The 21,881-nt window shown below is 46.5% G+C and overlaps 2 protein-coding genes across 6 annotated transcripts in view; both read right to left on the bottom strand.

Moving 5' to 3' along the window:
- Window positions 1-21,881, bottom strand: part of MYH11 (myosin heavy chain 11) — a 164,371-nt gene that overhangs the window by 136,501 nt on the left and 5,989 nt on the right. For all 5 annotated transcript variants that reach the window (XM_064362464.1, XM_064362466.1, XM_012477419.3 and 2 more), the window contains one exon: window positions 3,760-4,121. In XM_064362464.1, coding sequence (XP_064218534.1) covers window positions 3,760-4,121 — 362 coding nt within the window. The remainder of the gene's footprint in view (window positions 1-3,759; window positions 4,122-21,881) is intronic.
- The window catches only part of CEP20 (centrosomal protein 20), a 51,923-nt gene continuing 34,145 nt past the window's right edge, over window positions 4,104-21,881 (bottom strand). The window contains exon 6 of the mRNA XM_021665656.2: window positions 4,104-4,121. The gene's annotated coding sequence lies outside the window, so the exon portion shown is untranslated. The remainder of the gene's footprint in view (window positions 4,122-21,881) is intronic.

The following is a 21,881-nucleotide window of genomic DNA, read 5'->3' as shown; positions in this document are numbered from 1 at the left end:
GTGAACTGAGTTTTGTGCCACTGCACTCCAGCCTGGATGACAGAGCAGGACTCCATCTCAAGAAAAAAAAATTTAGCCAGGTGTAGTGGTGCACGCCTGTGGTCCATAGCTACTCAGGAGGCTGAGGTGAGAGGATTGCTTGAACCCAGGACTTCGAAGCTATAGTGAGCTATGATGGAACCACTGCACTCCAACCCGAATGTCAGAGTAAGCGACCATCTCGAAAAAAAATATCAACATAGATATGAGTTGCTCACCTTTACCGTTTGGCTCTTTAAAAAGCCACTCTAACCCCCTCTGAAATATCTGTAAGAACAGTGGTAAAATGGCCTATCCCCGTGGCAAATTCTATACCCCTTAAAAGGGGTATCTTTGGGGCTGCCTGAGATATATTATACCAGTCAATGCTGAGCATTTCCAAATGGAAAAAAGTTTAGTGTTGGGTCACTAAACTGTGCACCCAACAGGCTTTTAAATACGTAAACATATACCCTGCTCAGAGAAACAGATGAAGAGCGTACCGCACCTCTGGGTGAGGACTGACTTTTCTGTTTTGTGTTCACTATGCTTTCTGAATTTGCCTACTGTTCCATAGTGAACGTGTCTTGGTTTCCTAAGTAGGAAAAAAAAATGTGCAGGACATTTTTAGAGATGACAAGGGGCTTTCTGTAATCTGCAATTTGCACTTGGCAAAAGGTACAGAGCACAACCAAAGGGACAGAAGGATCCCAAGTGATGCAAGAAGAACATCTTATTCGAAATAACAAAAGTGATCATGACCACAGCAAAAACCAATCATAGTAACACTTGACATTTTCAGTGTCTACACTTAACACGTAGCGGAAGTGTGTTAATGCCTTCTCTTTAGCATAATCCACTCCATAAGGCTGGCACTATCTTTTTTTTTAAACAGATAGGGTCTCACTCTGTCACCCAGGCCGGAGTACAGTGGCACAATCATAGCTCACTGCAGCCTCCAACTCCTGGGCTCACGTCATCCTCCTGCCTCAGCCTCCCTGAGTAGCTGGAACTACAGGTACGTGCCACTGCACCTGGCTAATTTATTTTTGTAGAGATGGGGTCTCATTGTGTTGCTCAGGCCGCTCCCAAACTCCTGGCCTTAAGTGATCCACCTGCCTCAGCTTCCCAAAATGCTGGGATTACAGGCATCAGCCACCATACCCGACTCCCAAAAGGCTGGTACTATTCTCTTTTTTTTTTTTTTTTTTGAGGAGTCATCTCACACTGTCACCTGGGCTGGAGTGCAGTGGTGCAATCTCAGCTCACTGCAATGTCCGCCTCCCAGGTTCAAGTGATTCTCCTGCCTCAGCCTCCAGAGTAGGTGAGATTACAGGCACCTGCCACTATGCCCAGCTAATTTTTTGTATTTTTAGTAAAGAAGGGGTTTCCCTATGTTGACCATGGTCTTGAACTCCTGACCTCGTGATGTGCCCGCCTTGGCCTCCCAAAGTGCTGGGATTACAGGCGTGAGCCACCACGCGTAGCCGAGGCTGGTACTATTCTTGCATCTATTATATGGAAAAGGATGAAAAAACTTTAGAGACATGAGGTAACGTGCTCAAGGGTGAGCAAGCCCATTCAGAGAGAAGAGACAGACACAGGCCGGTTGGATGACCTCTGCACACCAGTCTGGCATCACGGGGTCTCAATGTCCTTGTCCAGGAGAGCTGACCCAACCCCACCAGTGATCTGGGCCTCACTACATCACACTCCAAGCCCCAGTCCTGTAGTCCAGGCAGTCCCACAGAACTCTCTATAATGGGAACGTCCAACAGAACTTTCTATGATAATGGGAACGTTCTGACTTATGCCACCCAATACACAAGCCACTAGCCATAGGCAGCCATTGAGCACTTCATCCAGGGCCAATACAACAGAAGAAATACCTTTTTAAATTTTTTTTATGTATTTATTTTGAGATGGAGTTTCACTCTTGTTGCCTACACTGGAGTACAATGGCGCAGTCTCGGCTCACTGCAACCTCTGCCTCCCAGGTTCAAGTGAGTCTTCTGCCTCAGCCTCCCAAGTAGCTGAGATGACAGGCACATGCTACCACGCTTGGCTAATTTTTGTATTTTAGTAGAGATGGGTTTCACCATGTTGGCCAGACTGGGCTCAAACTCCTGACCTCGTGATCCACCCACCTCGGCCTTCCAAAGTGCTGGGATTACAAGTGTGAGCCATCGCACCCAGCCAATTAATTTTTTAATGTTTCTTTCTTTTTTTAATTTTTTTTGAGATGGTGTTTCTCTCTTGTTGCCCAGGCTGGAGTGCAATGGCGCAATCTCGGATCACTGCAACGTGTGCCTCCCAGGTTCAGGTAATTCTCCTGCCTCAGACTCCTAAGTAGCTAGGATTACAAGTGTGTACTACCATGCCTGGCCAATTGTTGTATTTTTAGTAGAGACGGGTTTCACCATGTTGGCCAGGCTGGTCTTGAACTCCTGACCTCAAGTGATCCACCTGACTTGGCCTCCCCGAGTGCTGGGATTACATGTGTGAGCCACTGCACCCGGCCTAATGTTTATTTTTAATTAATTCAAATCTAAATGGAGTAAGCCATGAGTGGCCACGGGCTACCATATTGTGCCATCTCTAGTCCACTCTGATCTGCAAGTCTCCCTGTAGGAGTCCCAGGACTGACCTGACCATTCCTCTCTGTGACAAGGAAGGCCTCCCTAAAACCTAGCCACTTTTTTTTTTTTTTTTTTTTTTTTTTTGAGACAGAGTCTTGCTTTGTCACCCAGGCTGGAGTGCAGTGGCACAATTTCAGCTCACTGCAACCTCCGCCTCCTGGGTTCAAGCGATTCTCCTGCCTCAGCCTCCTGAGAAGTTGGGATTACAAGCACATGCCACCACGCCCAGCTAATTTTTGTGTTTTTAGTAGAGACAGGGTTTCACTATGTTGGCCAAGCTGGTCTCGAATTCCTGACCTCAGGTGATCTGCCTGCCTTGGCCTCCCAAAGTGCTGAGACTATAGGCATGAGCCACTATGCTTGGACAACCTAGCCACATTTTCATGTCTCCTACCCACCTGGCTGCCAAGAAAAACCAGTCTTTCTAAAGCGGTTATGAGCTCTTCTTTATTTTCAAGAGGAAGGAAGGACAGAGAATGATATCAATGAAATCTGTTGAGAGCTTATCATAACATCTTGGCACTTGGCGTTTGTGATGACGTGAGATGGCACACCTCCTATCTACAGGAGGGGGATTATTCCCCATTTTACTGATAGGAAAACTGAGACTTCAAGAGGGGAAATGACCTGCTCAAGGAATGAGATGTGAACCCACATCGGAATGATTCTGCCTCATGATGCAGTCTCCCTCCATCAAACCTTCAGCCTTCTTAACACATTGCCCCCACCCTTTTTTTTTTTTTTCTTGAGACAGAGTCTTGTTCTGTCACCCAGGCTGGAGTGTAGTGGTGTGATCTTGGCTCACTACAACCTCTGCCTCCTGGGTTCAAGCAATTCTTCTGCCCCAGCCTCCCCAGTAGCTGGGATTACAGGTGCACACCACCACACTCGGCTAATTTTTGTATTTTTAGTAGAGACAGGGTTTTACCATGTTGGCCAGGCTGGCCTGGAACTCCTGACCTCAGGTGATCTGCCCACCCTGGCCTCCCAAAGTTCTGGGATGACAGGCGTGAGCCACCGCGCCCGCCCTCCCAATACATTTCTAATGCCTGCTTTCCTTGTGAGGCCAGGAGTAGGTACCTGGCCGCCCCGCAATACTCACATATATTAGCCCTGAGAAGTACCGCTCTCTCAGGTTGTGTAGTACAGAAGCTTCGTTGAGGCACGTCAGCTCCGCCATGTCCTCCACCTTGGAGAACTTGGGTGGGTTCATCTTCTGGATGTCATCTTTCCCCACCGTGACCTTCTTGCCATTCTCCACGAGCTCCACAATCACCTCATCCCCCTTCTCCTCCTTGATGCTGGCCGCCTCGAAGCCCTGCTTCTCCGAGGGGACCCAGACGAGTTTCTTGGCGGCCCAGTCAGCCTGGGCCACGGGGCTGTTGATGAAGTTTTTGTCCACAAAGAGGAACTTCTCATCGTCACTGAGTTGGCCCTTCTGCGCCATGGTGCCTGGTTGGTCCCCTGTGGAATAAGGTCACAGCATCATAATCAGGCCAGAACGAAGCCCCGAAGACACTCAGTCACTCACCTTGCCCCGTCTAGGGACTCAGTCTGCAGAAACATCTCACAGAGACGTTCCCTGCCTGGGAAGGGTGGGGAAGGTTTGATGGTTTGATGGAGGGAGACTGCATCATGAGGCAGAATCATTCCGATGTGGGTTCACATCTCATTCCTTGAGCAGGTCATTTCCCCTCTTGAAGTATTGTGTATGTGGTCAAAGAACGAGGCCACCCAAAGACCCTTCAGAAAGGGATGTGTGTCATTGCCTAGAGCACCAGAAGTCAAGAAATGACCCAAATGTCCAATATAGAGCTGGATACGTAAGCCATGCTATTTCCATACAGTGAAATACTACCCAGTGGTTAAGAAGCAGGAAGTAGGGCTGGACGCGGTGGTTCACGCCTGTAATCTCAACACTGTGGGAGGCCGAGGTGGGTGAATCACTTGAGGCCAGGAGTTCGAGGCCATCCTGGCCAACATGGTGAAACCCTGTCTCTACTAAAAATATCAAAATTAGCCAGGTGGTGGTGCGCAACTGTAACCCCAGCCACTTGAGAGGCTGAGGCAGGAGAATCGCTTGAACCCGGGAGGCAGAGGTTGCAATGAGCCAAGGTAGTGCCACTGCACTCCAGCCTGGGCGACAGAGTAAGATTCCATATCAAAAAAAACAAAAAAAAACAAAAAAAACAAAGAAGCAGCAGGAAGTATGTCTAAACATGCTGATGTGGGAAGATGGTCTAGTCTAATAGTTCATTGCAAAGTAAGACTCCTCAAACGTTTAAACATAGAATTACCCAGATCGCTTGAGCCCAGAAGTTGGAGACCAGCCTGGGCAAGGTGGCAAACCCTGTCTTTACAAAACAATACAAAAAGTTAGCCAGGCATGGTAGCACACACCTGTAGTCCCAGCTACTTGGGACGCTCAGGTGGGAGAATCACCTGAGCCTGGGAGGCCAAGGGTGCAGTGAGCCTAGATCAAGCCACTGTACTCCTGCCTGGGTGATAAGTGAGACTCTCTCTTAAAAACAAACAAAAACCCCAATGCATATCTATAGAATACAACTCAGTAAAAGGAAGAAATGATGCAATAAAATAGCTGAAGCTCAAAAGCATCATGCTCAGTGAAAGAAACCAGACCCCAAGGGCCACAGGCTGTATTATTCCTTCGATACTGAAAGCCATTAGGCTAGTACAAAAGTAACTGCGGTTATTGCCATTGCGAGTAATGGCGACCGGGTGCAGTGGCTCACGCCTGTAATCCCAGCATCTTGGGAGGCTGAGGTGGGCAGATCACCTGAGGTCAGGAGTTCAAGATCAGCCTGGGCAACATGGTGAGACCCCATCTCTACTAAAAATACAAATATTAGTAGGGTATGGTGGCATGCACCTGTAGTCCCAGCTACTCAGGAGGCTGAATCCCTTGAACTGAGGAAGTGGAGGTTACAGTGAGCTGAAATCACACCATTACACTCCAGCCTGCGCGACAGAGCCAGACTCTGTCTCAAAACAAACAAAACAAAACAAAACAAAACAAAAAAAATGAAAAGAAAGTATTGGCAAAATAGAAAAGGCGTATCTATGGTGACGGGCAATCAAGAGCCGCCAGTGGAGGTCGTGCATGGTGGCTCACACCTATGATCCCAGCACTTTGGGAGGCTGAGGCAGGCGGATCACTTGAGGCCAGGAGTTCAAAATCAGCCTGACCAATGTGGTGAAACTCCGTCTCTACTAAAAATACAAAAATTAGCCGGGTGGTGGTGCACACCTGTAATCCCAGCTACCCGAGAAGCTGAGGCAGGAGAATCACTTGAACCCAGGAGGTGGAGGTTGCAGTGAGCTGAGACTGCACCACTGCACTCCAGCTTGGGTGACAGAACAAGACTCTGTCTCAAAAAAATAAAAAAAGAATTGCTAGTTCACGGAAAGGAACTGACTGATAAGAGGCACAAAAGACGTTTCAGGGTGATAAAAGCATTCCATGTGGTAATGGTGGTGCTTACAAGACTGTATACATTTCTCAAAACTCATTAAGAATGTTCTGTACCCCTATAAGATGACTAAAGTGAATGATAACGTATTACAGAGTTTCAAAGAGCTAGGAGGAGGACACTGAATGTTTCCAACATAATGAGATGGTAAATGTCATCACAGAGGAAGTAGCAAAATAAATAAATAAATAAAAGAAACGGTAAATGTTTGAGATGATGGATATGCTAATTACCCTGATCTTATCTCCCCATATATTTTATGTATTAATATCAAAACATTACTAAGAGCTGGGCGCAGTGGCTCACACCTGTAATCCCAGCACTTTGGGAAGCTGACACAGGAGGATCCCTTGAGGCCAAGAGTTCAAGACCAACCTGGGCAACATAAGGAGACCGCCCCTATACAAAAAGTTAAAAATTAGCCGGGCATGGTGGCGCATGCCTATGGTTCCAGCTACTCATGAGGCTGAGGTGGAAAGATGGCTTGAGACCAGGAGGTCAAGGCTGCAGTGAGCGGTGATCACACCACAGCACTCCAGCCTGAGTGACAGAGCAAGACCCTGTCTCAAAAAAAAAAAAAAAAAAAAAAAAACACTATGAACTCCATGAACATGTAGGATCATTTGTCAATTAAGAAATAAATTTTTAGCCAGGTGTGGTGGCTCATGCCTGTAATTCCAGCACTTTGGGAGGCTGAAGTGGGCAAATCACAAGGTCAGGAATTCAAGACCAGCCTGGCCAATATTGTGAAACCCTGTCTCTACTAAAAATACAAAAATTAGCTGGGCATGGTGGCAGATACCTACAATCCCAGCTGCTTGAGAGGCTGAGGCAGGAGAATTTCTTGAACCCAGGAGGTGGAGGTTGAAGTGAGCCAAGATGGCACCACTGCACTCCAGCCTGGTGACAGAGACTCTGTCTCAAATAAAAAAAAAAAAAAAAAAGAAAGAAATTTTTTAAGTTGAAAAAACTCACTCAAGCTGTCCATTTTAAAAAAACCTTGAATTTAAGTTGGTGAGTTTTATTTTATGTAGACTATACCTCAATAAACTTTATTTAAATATTTATAATAAAGTATTTCTCCTCCTTTTATATGTTTGTGTGTACATTTCTCAAAGTCTAGAGAATTTCATACTAAAATATTATACCAGGGTTCTAGCTGGTCAAATATGAGACAGTTTGAATATCAATAAGAAAAATAATTATATTTCCATCACCCCAACACCCCAAAAAGGGTTGAAAGACGAATATATCTAAATCCGTATGTTTAAAATGATTTTGTTGTTGTTGTTTGGGATGGAGTCTTGCTCTGTTGCCAGGCTGGAGTACCATCACCCAACCTCCGCCTCCCAGGTTCAAGCGATTCTCCTGCCTCAGCCTCCTGAGCAACTGGGATTACAGGCGCCTGCCACCACATCCAGCTAATTTTTCTATTATTAGTAGAGATGGAGATTCATGAAGTTGACCAGGCTGGTCTCAAACTCCTGACCTCAAGTGATCCACCAGCCTTGGCCTACCGAAGTGCTGGGATTACAGGCGTGAGCCACTACACCCAGCCCCAAATGCATTACTTTTATAAGTGGCACAGAAAGTCGGGGTGGGGTGTGTGATATAAAAATCTTGATTCTACCACTTCCATACAAACCGTTCCTTAGGATAACTAAACTGAAAAGGAGAAGTCTCTCTTGATGGAAGATTAAGTCATCCAATGTCTCTACATGGGAAGCCCACTGGTGGTGGGTCCTTGCTACCTGTCCTGTCATCCAGATGTGTTTATGAGGAGAGAGACAGAGACGACATGCTCTATAGGCCCGTCCAGCCTCCTGTTCCCGACTCTGACCACAGCTACAGGAGCAGCCCCTTCCACCTGCCTCTGCTGGAGCCCAAAGAACTGAGTTGCTGGCTAAGTGAGGACATACAGCCACCAGGATCTATGTGTGGCTGACATCCTTCCTTCAGCAGAGAATTCACAACTCCTTTGAATTCACTGATAATTCCCACACTTGGTCCCCAAATCCCATAGAGACAAGTAAAGACCTATGTCCCACTACTGGACCCCCAGAGCTGAGTAGCCAGCTCCTGAAACCTAGTCTCTTGGGTGATGCAGATTTTTGCAAGACACAATGGGAGTGGCAGATATTCCAATACCTATTCTTTTTCTTTCAGGGCAGCTGGGTGTGGTGGCTCATGCCTGTAATCCCAGCACTTTGGGAGGCCAAGGCATGGAGATCACCTGAGGTCAGGAGTTCGAGAACAGCCTGGGCAACGTGGTGAAACCCTGTCTCTACTAAAAAATAAAAAAAACTAGCCAGGCATGGTGGCAGGCACCTGTAATCCCAGCTACTCGGGAGGCTGAGGCAGAAGAATCACTTGAACCCAGGAGGCAGAGGTTGCAGTGAGCCAAGATTGTGTACTCCAGCCTGGGTGACAGAGCAAGACTCTGCCTCAAAATAAATAAATAAATAAATAATGAGGTCTTGGCAAGGGCTGCCAGTAATTGCTAAAACAATTAGACCAGTGTGGCTCACATTTCCTGATTCATTAGCTACTGAGTCATTAGGATTGGGGTGGGGCCTGAGAATATGCATTTCTTTTTCTTTTTCTTTTTTGAGATGGAGTTTTGCTCTTGTTGCCCAGTCTGGAGTGCAATGGCACGTTCTCGGCTCACTGCAACCTCTGCCTCCTGGGTTCAAGTGATTCTCCTGCCTCATCCTCCCAAGTAGCTGGGATTACAGGCATGCGCCACCATGTCCGGCTAATTTTGTATTTTTAGTACAGACGGGGTTTCTCTATGTTGGTCAGGCTGGTCTCGAACTCCCACATTTCTAACCAGCTTCCAGGTGATGCTGATGATGCTGTTCTAGGTTCCCCACCATAGAACCAACTGTATTAGATGAAAAGCTGCTGTGGAATTTTATAAGAGATGGGTCCACCTGACATCACCCGAATTTACTAATCAATCTTAACATCATGAAAAGAGAGCTGACTAGACATTATAAACATTACATGCCTTGCAGATGGGACGACATAGCAAATGCCGATACCACGAATGACGTGTTCTTGCTAATAAGAAAAGGGGATGGAGATGGAGGATGAAGGTGATGAAGCTTCTGGACCTAACGCCTGTCTACAGAAAAGGCAAGGCACAGGAGAGCATGTTAAACAATGCAGTAATATCCCAGAGGTGGGCACTAGGACAAAAGACTGTTTTTTTGTTTTGTTTTGTTTTTTGACGGAGTCTTGCTTTGTTGCTCAGGTTAGAGCTCAATGCAGGGAATCTCGGCTGGGTTCAAGCGATTCTCCTGCCTCAGTCTCCTGAGTAGCTGGCATTACAGGAGCATGCCACCACACCTGGCTAATGGTTGTATTTTTAGTAGGGTCAGGGTTTCACCATGTTGTCCAAGCTGGTCTCGAACTCCTCACTGAGGTGATCTCCCTGCCTCAGCCTCTCAAAGTGCTGAGATTACAGGTGTGAGCCACCATACTCAGCCAGGACACTGCTTCTTTAACAAATAAAATACAAACAAAAAGGATGGGAACCTATAGATTAAAAAATCATTAAAAGAAAAGAGGCTGGCAGTGGCCCACGCATATAATCCCATAATTTCGGAGGCCAAGGCAGGAGGATTGCTTGAGCCCAGGAGTTCCAGACCAGCCTGGGCATTATAGCAAGACTATAAAATCATAACAAAACAAGCAGGCATGGTGATTTCTAAAAAATAATAAAAATAAAAATAAATACATCAACCAAGAATGGTGATGCATGCTTGTAGTCCCAGCTACTAGGAGGCTAAGGCAGGAGGGCTGCTTGAGCCCAGGAGTTTGAGGCTGCAGTGAGCTGTGATTGCATTACTGCACTCCAGCCTGGGTGACAGGGTGAGACCCTATCTCAAAAAAAAAAAAGAAAAAAGAAAAAACCCACAGAGAATGAGGACATTTTATAAATATAGGGCATTTTTCATTAACCTAGAAGATCTTTCTGAGCCTAAATAAAGTGCATGTTCATGGGTGCTGGCAAAATTTGATTGGTCGCCTCATCCTGAGAGACAAGATCACCTGCAATCATGAAAAGACACCCAGACTCTGCAATCAGATGCGAATTCAAATGTGATTCTGCCACTGCAGAATGCCTGCTTCCGGCCAACTCACGTAGCTCTCTGAGACTCGGATTTACTGTATGTTAATACGGGGGACATACTGGGTGCCCTACAGGGCTGCCGTGAGCTGTAGATGAAATTGCTGACACCAAGCTTGTCTAACCCGCAGCCCACAGGCAGTATATGCGGCCCAACGCATTAATATACTTCCTTAAAACAGGGTGAGATTTTTTGTGGTTTTCTTTTTTAGTTCATCAGCTATCATTAGTGTTATTTTATGTGTGGCCTAAGACAATTCTTTTTCTAAAGTGGCCCAGGAAAGCCAAAAGATTGGACACCCCTGGTCCGGACCAAGTACCTTCTGCTTCTACACCGTTCCCTGCTTCCCATGACTCTAAGCCACTTCACTCATTCCTAACCAATAGCATTTACGCCTGTTGGATGTTTTAATTATGTTTATTTCTGAACAGTCATAGTCACAGAAGTGGCTCGATTTGATGTGTCTTCTTCCTTTTTTTTTCTGAGATGGAGTTTTGCTTTTGTCACCCAGGCTGGAGTACGATGGCGCGATCTCAGCTCACTGCAACCTCCCCCTCCCAGGTTCAAGCGATTCTCCTGCCTCAGCCTCCGAAGCAGCTGGGATTACAGGCACCCATCATCACAACAGGCTAATTTTTTGTATTACTAGAGACAGGGTCTCACCATGTTGGCCAGGCTGGTCTTGAACTCCTGACCTTGTGATCTGTCTATGTTGGCCTCCCAAAGTGCTGGGATTACAGGCATGAGCCACTGCACCTGACCTGATGTGTCTTATTTTAATAGTGTTACCAAGGTTAGTTTAAACAGGCAGCAAAAGAGGAAATGCAGCAAAGTATTCAGTAATTCTTTGATAATCTCGTTTCTTAAGAAGATGTTGCAGTGATTGTGTGTGTATGAGACAGAGAGATACTTGAGGACATATAAGAGAAATGGGAGGGTGTGAAGATAAAATAAGATTGACCACAAGTAGGCCGGGTGTGGTAGCTCACACCTGTAATCCCAGCACTTTGGGAGGCCGAGGCAGGCGGATCACCAGGTCAGGAGTTTGAGACCAGCGTGGCCAACATGGTGAAACCTCATCTCTACTAAAAATATAAAAATGAGCTGGGAGAGGTGGTGTGTGCCTGTAGCCCCAGCTACTTGGGAGGCTGAGGCAGGAGAATCACTGTAACCTGGGAGGTGGAGGTTGCAGTGAGCTAAGATCAAACCATTGTACTCCAGCCTCAGTGACAGAGTCAGACTCTGAATTTAAAAAAAAAAAAAAAAGAAATGTCAGAGCTGGGACCCAAACCCAGGTCTCATTCTGGACCCTGTGTGGTTCTGCCTTTCATAACAGGTGGGTGGGCTTGTCAGATGCCCATAAAGGAACCGATCCTTTAAGGCACCTGGCACAGTGCCTGACACATTACATACAAACACCCAAAATAGGACTCGAATCAGATGAAGTAAACTACAGCTCCACACCACAAAAAAGGACATCTCGCAACACACCCTTGAGCAAAAGAAGGTAGTCCCAAAAAACATAGGCTCTGCGACTGTTGAACTGAGGTCCAAAACCAGGCAGAATGAGTCTACGGTGCGAGCTCAGGTAAGGAATGAATGTGCTTTGAGGCTGCAGTCATTGCAAGAACGTGATGGGGGCTGGCTAGGGTGGACACTCTAGATCTGAACGCCAGCCCTATGAGTGTTCACTTTGTGAAAATTCATCAAACTGTGTCATGACTCATGCCTGCAATCCCAGCACTTTGAGAAGCCAAGGTGGGAGGATCCCTTGAGCCCAGGAGTTTGAGACCAGCCTGGCCAACACAGCAAGACCCCATCTCTAAGAAAAAAATTTTTTTAATTAGCTGGGTGGGAGACTGAGGTAGGAGGATCAGTTGAGCCCAGGAGGCCAAGACCAGCCTGGCCAACATAGTGAAAGCTTTTCTCTAACAAAAATACAAAAATTAGCTGGGTGTGGTGCTGTGCACCTGTAGTCCCAGCTACTCAGGTGGCTGAGGCAGGAGAATTGCTTGAACCCAGGAGGCAGAGGTTGCAGTGAGCCGTGATGATGCCACTGCACTCCAGCCTGGGTGACAAAATGAGACCCCACCTAAAAATATATATATCCTCTCGAAAATTCATCAAGCTGCACATCCGTGGTGTTTGTACGTTTTTGGATGTAAAGTACACTTCATTTTCCATCCCTCTTATCTTTAACCATGGTAAAATACAGCTAACATTCACCGTCTCAGCCATTTAAGTGCAAAGTTCAGTAGCATTAAGTATATTGATACTGTTGTCTAATAATGAAGAGTTTGTGCAGTTGGTAGCCAATTATGTCCCAAGAGGGCCAGGAGAGTGTATCATTTGTTTCAGGCACCATAACGAGTGGGCTTTTTTTTTGAGACAAGGTCTCACTTTGTTGCCCAGACTGGAGTGCAGTGACATAATCTCAGCTCACTGCAGTCTCCGCCCTCCAGGCTCAAGTGATCCTCCCACCTCAGCCTCCCTGATAGTTGGGACCACAGGCATTTGTCACCATGCCCAGCTATTTTTTTTTGTATTCTTTGTAGAGATGGGATTTCAAATGTTTCCCAGACTGTTCTTGAACTTCTGACCTCAAGTGATCCACCCGCCTTGGTCTCCCAACGTACTGGCATTACAGGCATGAGCTTGTAGTGGGCTCTTTCTTATTACCATGTTGATGGGTTGCCTGAAAAGTCAGAAAAAATAGAAAAAAATACAATGGAAAAATAAAGGGACATGCACATCTCCGTTGCCAGGGACCCTGTCTAACCTCGGACTTAGAAACACAAACAAGATCAAGTGCAAAGATTCAGTCTGCCCAAAAAAGGAGAGCTTGGAGCAAACTGGCCTTCCGTGGCTTTGATGTCTCTGACAGTTACGATGTGCAAAATCTGCTTTGGTCAAAAGAAAGCAAGATGGGGAATAAGAAGCTTGGACTCACGCTAGAATGGTGTTTTCCACAGCATGCTCCTTGGAACCCTAATCGCCTGAAATATCTGGGCTGGGGTGGAACCAGGGAGGTTGAGCAGCTCTTCAAACAGTGCTGCGGTCAAGGTCAAATCCATTTGGAAGGTGCTACATATTCCCTTTCCCTCATTAAGACACAAAACACACACCAGGACGTTTAAGTCTCTGGCAGATCCGGAAACCTGAAAGCCCTTTTGCTCCTGTGATCCTTGGGTCCCCAAAACAATATTTCACAGATTTGTGCTTGAGAAAATTCAGTGAGCATGGCAAATTAATAATACTAATACTAGTAATAATAGCTGCTAAGTCTTTTTTTTTTTTTTTTTTTTGACACAGAGTCTCACTCTGTCACCCAGGCTGGAGTGCAGTGGCATGATCTCAGCTCACTGCAACCTCCACCTTCTGATTCCAAGTATTTCTTGTGCCTCAACCTCCTGAGTAGCTGGGACTACAGGAGTGCATTACCAGGACTGGCTAATTTTTGTACTTTTAGTAGAGATGGAGTTTCACTATTTTGGCCAAGCTGGTCTTGAACTCCTGGCCTCAAGCGATCCTCCCACCTTGGCCTCCCAAAGTGCTGGGATTACAGGCATAAGCCACCACACTTGGCCACAACTTCTGCACTGTGAACTCTTGCGCTGGGTCATTCTGTGTCGTGAGGGGGCGGTTCTGTGCATTGCGGGGTGTTCTCCAGCATCCCTGGCTTCTACCCACTTGATGCAAGTAGCACCCCTTCCTCCACTCATGACAATCAAAAATGTCTCCAGACACTGCTAGATGTCCCCCGTGGTGGCAAAACTGTGCCCAGTTCAGAGCCACAGCGTTAGAATAAAAAAAAAGGTTGTCTTGGGAAAGGCGGTTAAAGCTGAGAGCAGCGGTCACTTAGTCAAACTCAACTTGGAATGCTGACTGCCGAAGGTCAGATGGGGGCAATGTGAACGCATCAGACCAGAGACGGACCACTAGGTGGCCCAACCCCAGGGACACTCTCCACCCACCTTGGCGCACCTTCCCAAGCCTCCCTCCTCCCCATTGTCCATGTTCAAGGCCCTGCAGCAGCTCCAACGGCTGAAAAAACATCTCTAAAATGATGACCCAGAACTGCTGACCACAAGGTACAGTTCACTCATCAAGGGCTGCTCTCCATTTTCTTGGTGGAGGGAAGGCTCTCACTCTATATGCCCAGGGTGGAGTGCAGTGGTGCAATCATAGCTCACTGCAGACTCAAACTCATGGGCTCAAGGGATCCTTCCACCTCAGGTGTGGGCCACCGTGCCCGGCTAGTTTTATTTTTTGTAGAGATGGGGTCTCGCTATGCTGCCCAGGCTGGTCTCAAGCTCCTGGCCTCAAATGATCATCCTGCCTTGGCCTCCCAAAGCTGTAGGATGACAGGCATGAGTGACCTCGTCCAACTTTCTCAAATGTTTTGATGAAAACAAATGACTCTGTCACCTTTGGCGTTAGTGATGTTTGACATATCTGAGTGTGTCAGCTGTGTTCACAGTCCTGTCCTGACCAACAACTGCATCATTCTTTTTTTTTTTTTTTGAGACAGGGTTTAGCTTTGTCACCCAGGCTAGAGTGAAGTGGTGCGATCGATCTGGGCTCACTGCAACCTCTGCCTCCCAGGCTCAAGCCGTCTTCCCACCTGAGTCCCCCAGGTAGCTGGGATCACAGGCACATACCACCATATCCAGCTAATGCTTTAATTCTTGTATTTTTGGTAGAGACAGGGGTCTCACTTTGTCGGCCAGGCTGGTCTCAAACTACTGAGCTCAAGCGATCTGCCTGCCTCAGCCTCCCAAAGTGCTGGGATTACAGACGTGAGGCACTGCGCCCAGACTGCTTCATTTTTTTGAGCACAAACTATTCATTAGCCTCTGGAAGACCTTAGGATGTCGAGTTACAAGTCTCAGCTCTGCCCCAAACTTGCTGGGTGACTCTGAACAAGTCACTCGCCTTCTCTGGACCCTGTGTATTTCATTTAGGGAAAAGAAATCAATGGTGGGCTGGCCTGGCTCTACCATCTTATGGAACCTGTCTGTGACTCCCAGTCAAACGGCTGAAATTGGAGCAAAAGAGAATGTCAGGCTGCTTCCGTTTGTTTTGCCATCAGTTTCATTTTTCCCAGAGGAACTCAGGGGCAAACAATCTTGCCCTCTCTGATTCAGCATAAATAAAAAATAAATTAGGCCAGCCATGGTGGCTCACATCTATAATCCCAGAACTTTGGAAGGCTGAGGCAGGCGGATCACCTGAGGTCAGGAGTTCGAGACCAGCCTGGCCAACATGAGGAAACCCCGTCTCTACTAAAAATACAAAAATCAGCTGGGTGTGGTGGCAGGTGCCTGTCATCCCAGCTACTTGGGAGGCTGAGGCAGAAGAATCACTTGAACCCAGGAGGTGGAGGTTACAGTGACCTGAGATTGCACCACTACTCTGCAACCTGCATGACAAGAACAAAACTCTGACTCGAAAATAAACAAATAAATAAATAAAAAGTAAATTAAATATCCCAGAGCCCAGAGAGTACGGGATTTGCACGTCACCTCGCCTGGTCAGCAGCTTCCCTCAGGATTTTACTGCCAAGCCATTGGCTCCAGATTTTGGACGAGAGACACAAATCCAAATGTTTCTGGATATCAGGTAAGCAGTACAAAGTGACCGAGACCAGATGTTAGAGTACTGCTTATATTCTAAATGCCACACAGGGTTCAGCATTGTGGCTCATGCCTGAAATTCCAGCACTTTGGGAGGCTGAGGCAGGCAGATCGCTTGAGCTCAGGAGTTCAAGACCAGCTTGGGATGGTGAAACCCTGTCTCTACAAAAACTACAAAAATTAGCCAGGTATGGCTTCATATGCCTGTAGTTTCAGCTACTTGGGAGGCTGAGGTGGGACGATCACTTGAGCCTGGGTGGTAGAGGATGCAGTGAGCAGAGATCACGCCACTGCACTCTAGCCTGGGTGATGGAAAAAAGAAAAATTATTGCTCATATTCTAAATGCCATGAAGGGCTGGACACGGTGGCTCACGCCTGTAATCCAAGCACTTTGGGAGGCCAAGCCAAGAGGATTGCTTGAATTAGGAGTTCTAGATTAACCTGGGGAGCACAGTGAGATCCCTTCTCTATTTCAAATGAATGAATGAATGAATGTCATGCAGGCAAAACAGAAGTTCTCTGAACCTGAACTGCAACACAGTTCACCAGCTGGAAGGACCTCTGCAGTGGAAATCCTCATTCAAGGCCTGGTCCAGGTGTAGGGAGGCGTCAAATGTGTCTCAGGGAGAGGGACTGGGTACCCTAAATGCACCTGCTTGGCAGGTCCCCAGTGATCCCAAAAAGGCAGTTGAGATCTATTATTAATAACAATCACTGTATTTATTGGGCCCCTTGTACTCATCAGGTATCAGGCCAGATAGCTTCCTATAGAGACCATCTCACTATGTCTCGTAAGCCCTCTGTGAGGTGGCATTATCTGCTATTGCTATTTTCTTGCTAAGATGACTGAGGTCCTAGAAGGTAAATGCAAGGCCCCAGCTTATAAAATTTGGAGCCAGGAGTAGAATCCAGAATCTAATTCTAATATTCTGCTAAGAGTAAATGGACACCCAATTTACTCTCAGCAGAAAGTCCCTTTCTTGCCCTTGACCCTGCTGCACCATTTCCACCCTCCTCGCACCATCCACATCCCCTGACCTCCCAAGGTCTTGTTCCCAAGAAAGCCTTACCTCACTTTAACAGAATAAAAAGTATATGGTGGGCCGGGCGCAGTGGCTCATGCCTGTAATCCCAGCACTTTGGCAGGCTGAGGTGGGCTGACCACCTGATGTTGGGAGTTCCAGACCAGCCTGACCAACATGGAGAAACCCCATCTCTACTAAAAATACAAAAAATTAGCTGGATGTGGTGGCATATGTGTGTAATCCTGACTAATGGAGAGGCCGAGGCAGGAGAATCACTTGAACCTGGGAGGCAGCAGTTGCAGTGAGCCAAGGTCGCACCACTGCACTCCAGCCTGGGCAACGAGAGCGAAACTCCATCTTAAAAAAAAAAAAAAAAGAATGGTGAACTTGTCACTTTCTTATTGTCTTGTGACATCTGCCTAATCATTTGAATACCAATGGTTTCAAGTAAGTTCAGAAAGAAGTTCTCTTAATGTATAACACTATTTTCTTCTCCCAAGAGGACCTGGTTGCTAAGAGCTACAGTACCCCTGTGAAGGATGCTTCTGGAAGTGAGCAAGGACTGATCATTTCCAGCCCTAAAAGCCCCACTGTGTTTTGTGTTTTACAGTTCTGGCACGCCACAGCTTAAAATAAATGGATAGTCTCATATGTCACGGGTCCACAACCCTAGGGCTGCAGTACCCATCCATGCCCTGTTAGGAACCAGGCCAAGAGCAGGAGGGAGCAGTGGGTGAGGGAGCGTCACCGCCTGAGCTCCGCCTCCTGTCAGATAAGCAGCAGCGTTAGATTCTCATAGGAGTGTGAACCCTGTCGCGAACTGCACATGTGAGAGAGCTAGCTTTTGCAGATTCTCCTTATGAGATCTAACTAATGCCTGATGATCTGAGGTGGGACAGTTTCACCCCAAAACCATCCTCTGCACTCCATCCCAGGTGCTTGGAAAAAAAATTTTCTTCTACAAAACTGGTCCCTGGTGCCAAGAGGTTGGGGACTGCTGTCATACGTAACTGCAACAAGTTACAATTTGCAATGCCTTTTTTTTTTTTTTTTTGAGACGGAGTCTCACTTTGCTGCCCAGGCTGGAGTGCAGTGGTGTGATCTTGGCTCACTGCAACCTCAGCCTCCTGGGTTCAAGAGATTCTCATGCCTCAGTCTCCTGAGTAGCTGGGATTATAGGTGCCCACCACCATGCCAGCTAATTTTTGTATTTTTAGTAGAGACAGGGTTTAGTAGAGACCATGTTGGCCAGGCTGGTCTCGAACTGCTGATCTCAGGTGATCCACTTGCCTCAGCCTCCCGAAGTGCTGAGATTATAGGCATGGGCCACCGCGCCTGGCCTGCAATATCTTTAGATGGTCATTTGCAGTATCTATTAATTTTTGATATGCATGCCCTTTAACTTGGCAATGGAATTACATAATTAGACAAAAAGTCCACAGCTGAAAGAGTGGCATTATCTATTATTCCCACTTTCTTGCTAAAACTATCAAGGTCTTAAAAGGTAAATGCAAGGCCCTCCCTTGTACAAGTTGGAGCTAGGATTAGAATCCAGATGTTTGAAACCTAATTGACTCAGAGATGGCATTAGCAACGTTTGATACACCTGAATGTGCCAGCCCTATTCACAGTCCTGTCCTGACCCACAACTCTCTGCTTCATCCTCTGAGCACAAACAAGCTATTTGTTAGCCTGTGGAAGACCTCAGGACATCGCGTTACAAGTCTCAGCTTTGCCCAAAACTCGCTGGGTGACTCTCGGCAAGTCAACAGCTTGCCCTCTCTGGGCCTTGTATTTTTCAGCCTAGTACAGTAAATTTCTATGCCCCTCACCATTTTTTTTTTTTTTTTTTTGAAACAGAGTCTCACTCTGTTGCCCAGGCTGGAGTGCAGTGATACAATCATGACCCACTGCAGCCTTGACCTCCTGGGCTCAAGTGATCCTCCTGCCTCAGCCTCCTGAATAACTGGGACTACAGGTGCATGCCACCATGCCCAGCTAATTTTTAAAAATGTTTTTGTAGAGAGGGCACCTTGCTGTGTTTCCCAGTCTGGTCTCAAACTCCTGACCTCAAGGCATCGTCCCACCTTAGCCTCCCAAAGTGCCGGGATTACAAGTGTCACTTGCCATACCTGACCTCTACAGCTCTTTCCTAGCAACTCTGATGAGGGTTGTCCCTCCTGAACCCCTGAAACCCTGATACAAGTCACAGATTCTGAGCCCCCCTTTCAGCCACTGTGAGCGCTTCTTCCTCTGTCCTCAGATCACATACAAGGTTTCCTTCAAATTCCTGCCTAGCTTTCTCTAAACTCAATCTTTCCTCCATTGTGTGGCCAGGGTTAAACGCTGAAAGGTTAGGGGTGCAGGGAGAAGACACAGAGAGCAAAAAGTCCACCCCTTAAAGTATGCCATCAAGACCCTAAATAAGCCAGGCATGCTGGCTCATGCCTGTAATCCCAGCACTTTGGGAGACCAAGGAAGGCAGATGACTTGAAGTCAGGAGTTCAAGACCAGCCTGGCCAACATGGTGAAACCCCATCTCTACTAAAACTACAAAAATTAGCCAGGCATGGTGATGGGTGCCTGTAATCCCAACTACTCAGGAGGCTGAGGCCAGAGAATTGCTTGAATCCAGGAGGTGGAGGTTGCAGTGAGCCAAGATCGCACCACTGCACTCCAGCCTGGGTGACAGAGCAACATTCCATCTCAAAATAAATAAACAAAAATTAAAAAACTAAACAAATGTAACTGGAGTTTGTAATCTTCCCAATTCAGGTGAGGAAATGTGGTTTAATAGATTAAAGATTATAATCACCACTTTCAGCCCAAATGGAAATGGGGTTGATGAGAAGAGATCACAGGGAAAAACATTAAGTAAAGTTTCTCCTTTAATGGGCACACAATTTAGGCTTCCCAGTTCTGCCAAAAACTAGCTGTGCCATACTGAGTGAACATCTTGAACTCTCTGGTGGCGTTTGCTATAAATAACCATCTACTGAAGTTTACCAGGGGCCAGGCACGGTGCTAAAAGTCCATACACGCTAGCTCATCAAATCCTCCCACGAGGTCATCTGTTAAACTCTGGAGTTAAAGAGTTCGAGATTTGTAGCATCTAGTTTTCCTCACTGGCCGGCTGATCTATCTTGAGCAAGTTATTCACACTCCACATTTGTAAAATAAAGCCAGTTCTAATACCAGTGTCTACTCTAAAGGGTTGTTATGAAGACTTACAATATCCACAAAGGGTTTAGCATCCTGCCAGGCAAAAATGCCCAACCAATATTTGTTATTCTCATGAGCCCCACTTCCCAGATGAGAAAGTGAGGTTTGGGGAGGCGATTAGATGATTTCTAAATTTGCTTATGACCTCCTATGATTCTAGTGGATTGAAAATTGAACTTGGCCTTCAAGAAAAATCTACTATGTATCTACTTTTGGAATTACATGCTTGTGCCTAAAACATAAAACCCACCTGTTTGGATTGAAGCACCTTGGAAAGGAGACAATTCTCCCCATCCCCACCCAAAAAGTCCAACTTCTGAAAAAGAGGGGGTAGGAAAAAAGGATCCCACTTTTCTCCCTAATGTCTTCTCCTTGGGGCTTCTCCACTAGTTTTTGAATGGGTGAGGGACATGGTAGAGAAGTCTCCAGGGATCAACAGGGCTGCAGTGCAAGGCTGGGTAACTGACGAGGGGGCCCGGATGGACTCATGGAAAACGCTTCCATAAATGGGCATGTTTGCCTCAATCTCAGCCCTCCCACAAAAAAGTAATGATAACAAATCCATAGCAAATACCTTGTACGGAATAACACATCTATTTCAGACGTGATAATAAAAAAACATGGCAAGCCCAGTGGCTTCTTGAAAAAGTCCCAGCTAGTTCACGTTCTGGACTCTCGGGATGGCAGCCCACCTGGGGTCACTGGTTTCAACTAGATCACCCACCCCCTGACCAGGGGACAAACAGTGCCTTTTATTTTAAATGTGCAAAAGGTCAGTTTATGTTTTCTTCAAAGGAGATGATAAACATTTACTTTGTTGGAAGCATTTAGTCTTAACAGAAACCTGACCCCAACAAGTTTGTGTCCATGGTAAAAAAAGAAAGACGGTGGGGTCAAGCGTATGAACTTGGACTCAAACAGACCCGGGAATGGGTTCTGCCACTTACTGGCTGTGTGACACTTTACCTCCCTGAGCCACAGCTGCCTTGCGTACTAAACAGGCTTCAGAATGCCTTTCTCAAGAAGTTGCTGCAAGGATTAAATGAGATAAATTACACGTTGCAACAGCGTGTAGCACTGAACGGTAGCTATCTCAATGGGAAGGCATCAATTTTCCTTCCAACAAAATTCCCTAACTTATTTCACACACTGCTGCCTAATGACTTTCAGTTCAGCGTCTTCGAGTTCCCTCTCTAAACAAGTCTAAAATAGTATCGTTAAGTAAACCAAAGAAACAAACAAACAACAACAAAAAAAACGATGCAAAGCAGTTCACTAATAGCCTGCCTTCTTTTCTCCAACCCTGGACAGTTCACAACTTAATCTCTCAGTTCTTCTTACTGCAATTAAATACTCCTGGTCTCGTGTTTCTAAATATTTTCTTTTACTTCTTGACCAGCATGGTTTTGAATGGTACCTTTTCTCAAGTGGCAAAAGCCCTACCAGACCCTGTGCTGGAAGAAAACTTACAACAGGCAGTAGCCACACTTGTTCTCGTTTTAGCCATCTGGTCGGGCACGAGAGCAGCATGGACACAGGTGGCTCTGTGGGAAATTCCATTGTAATCTTATCTAATGCACCTGCAGATAATGGAAGCAAATGGAGACTTTGGAGCCCACCTGGGTATTGGAGGCCCTTGGGGTCAACCTGGGTCAGATTTTTGTTTTAATTTGGAGAAGATTTAAAAAGTAGGCTGTAATAAACTGGATCGTA

Source organism: Aotus nancymaae, unplaced genomic scaffold (genome assembly GCF_030222135.1).
Source record: "Aotus nancymaae isolate 86718 unplaced genomic scaffold, 86718_ANA_hifiasm-v0.15.2.pri h1tg000049l, whole genome shotgun sequence".
Lineage (NCBI taxonomy): Eukaryota > Metazoa > Chordata > Mammalia > Primates > Aotidae > Aotus > Aotus nancymaae.
Note: the sequence above shows the minus strand (reverse complement) of the source record. Positions and strands in the feature narration are given on the sequence as shown.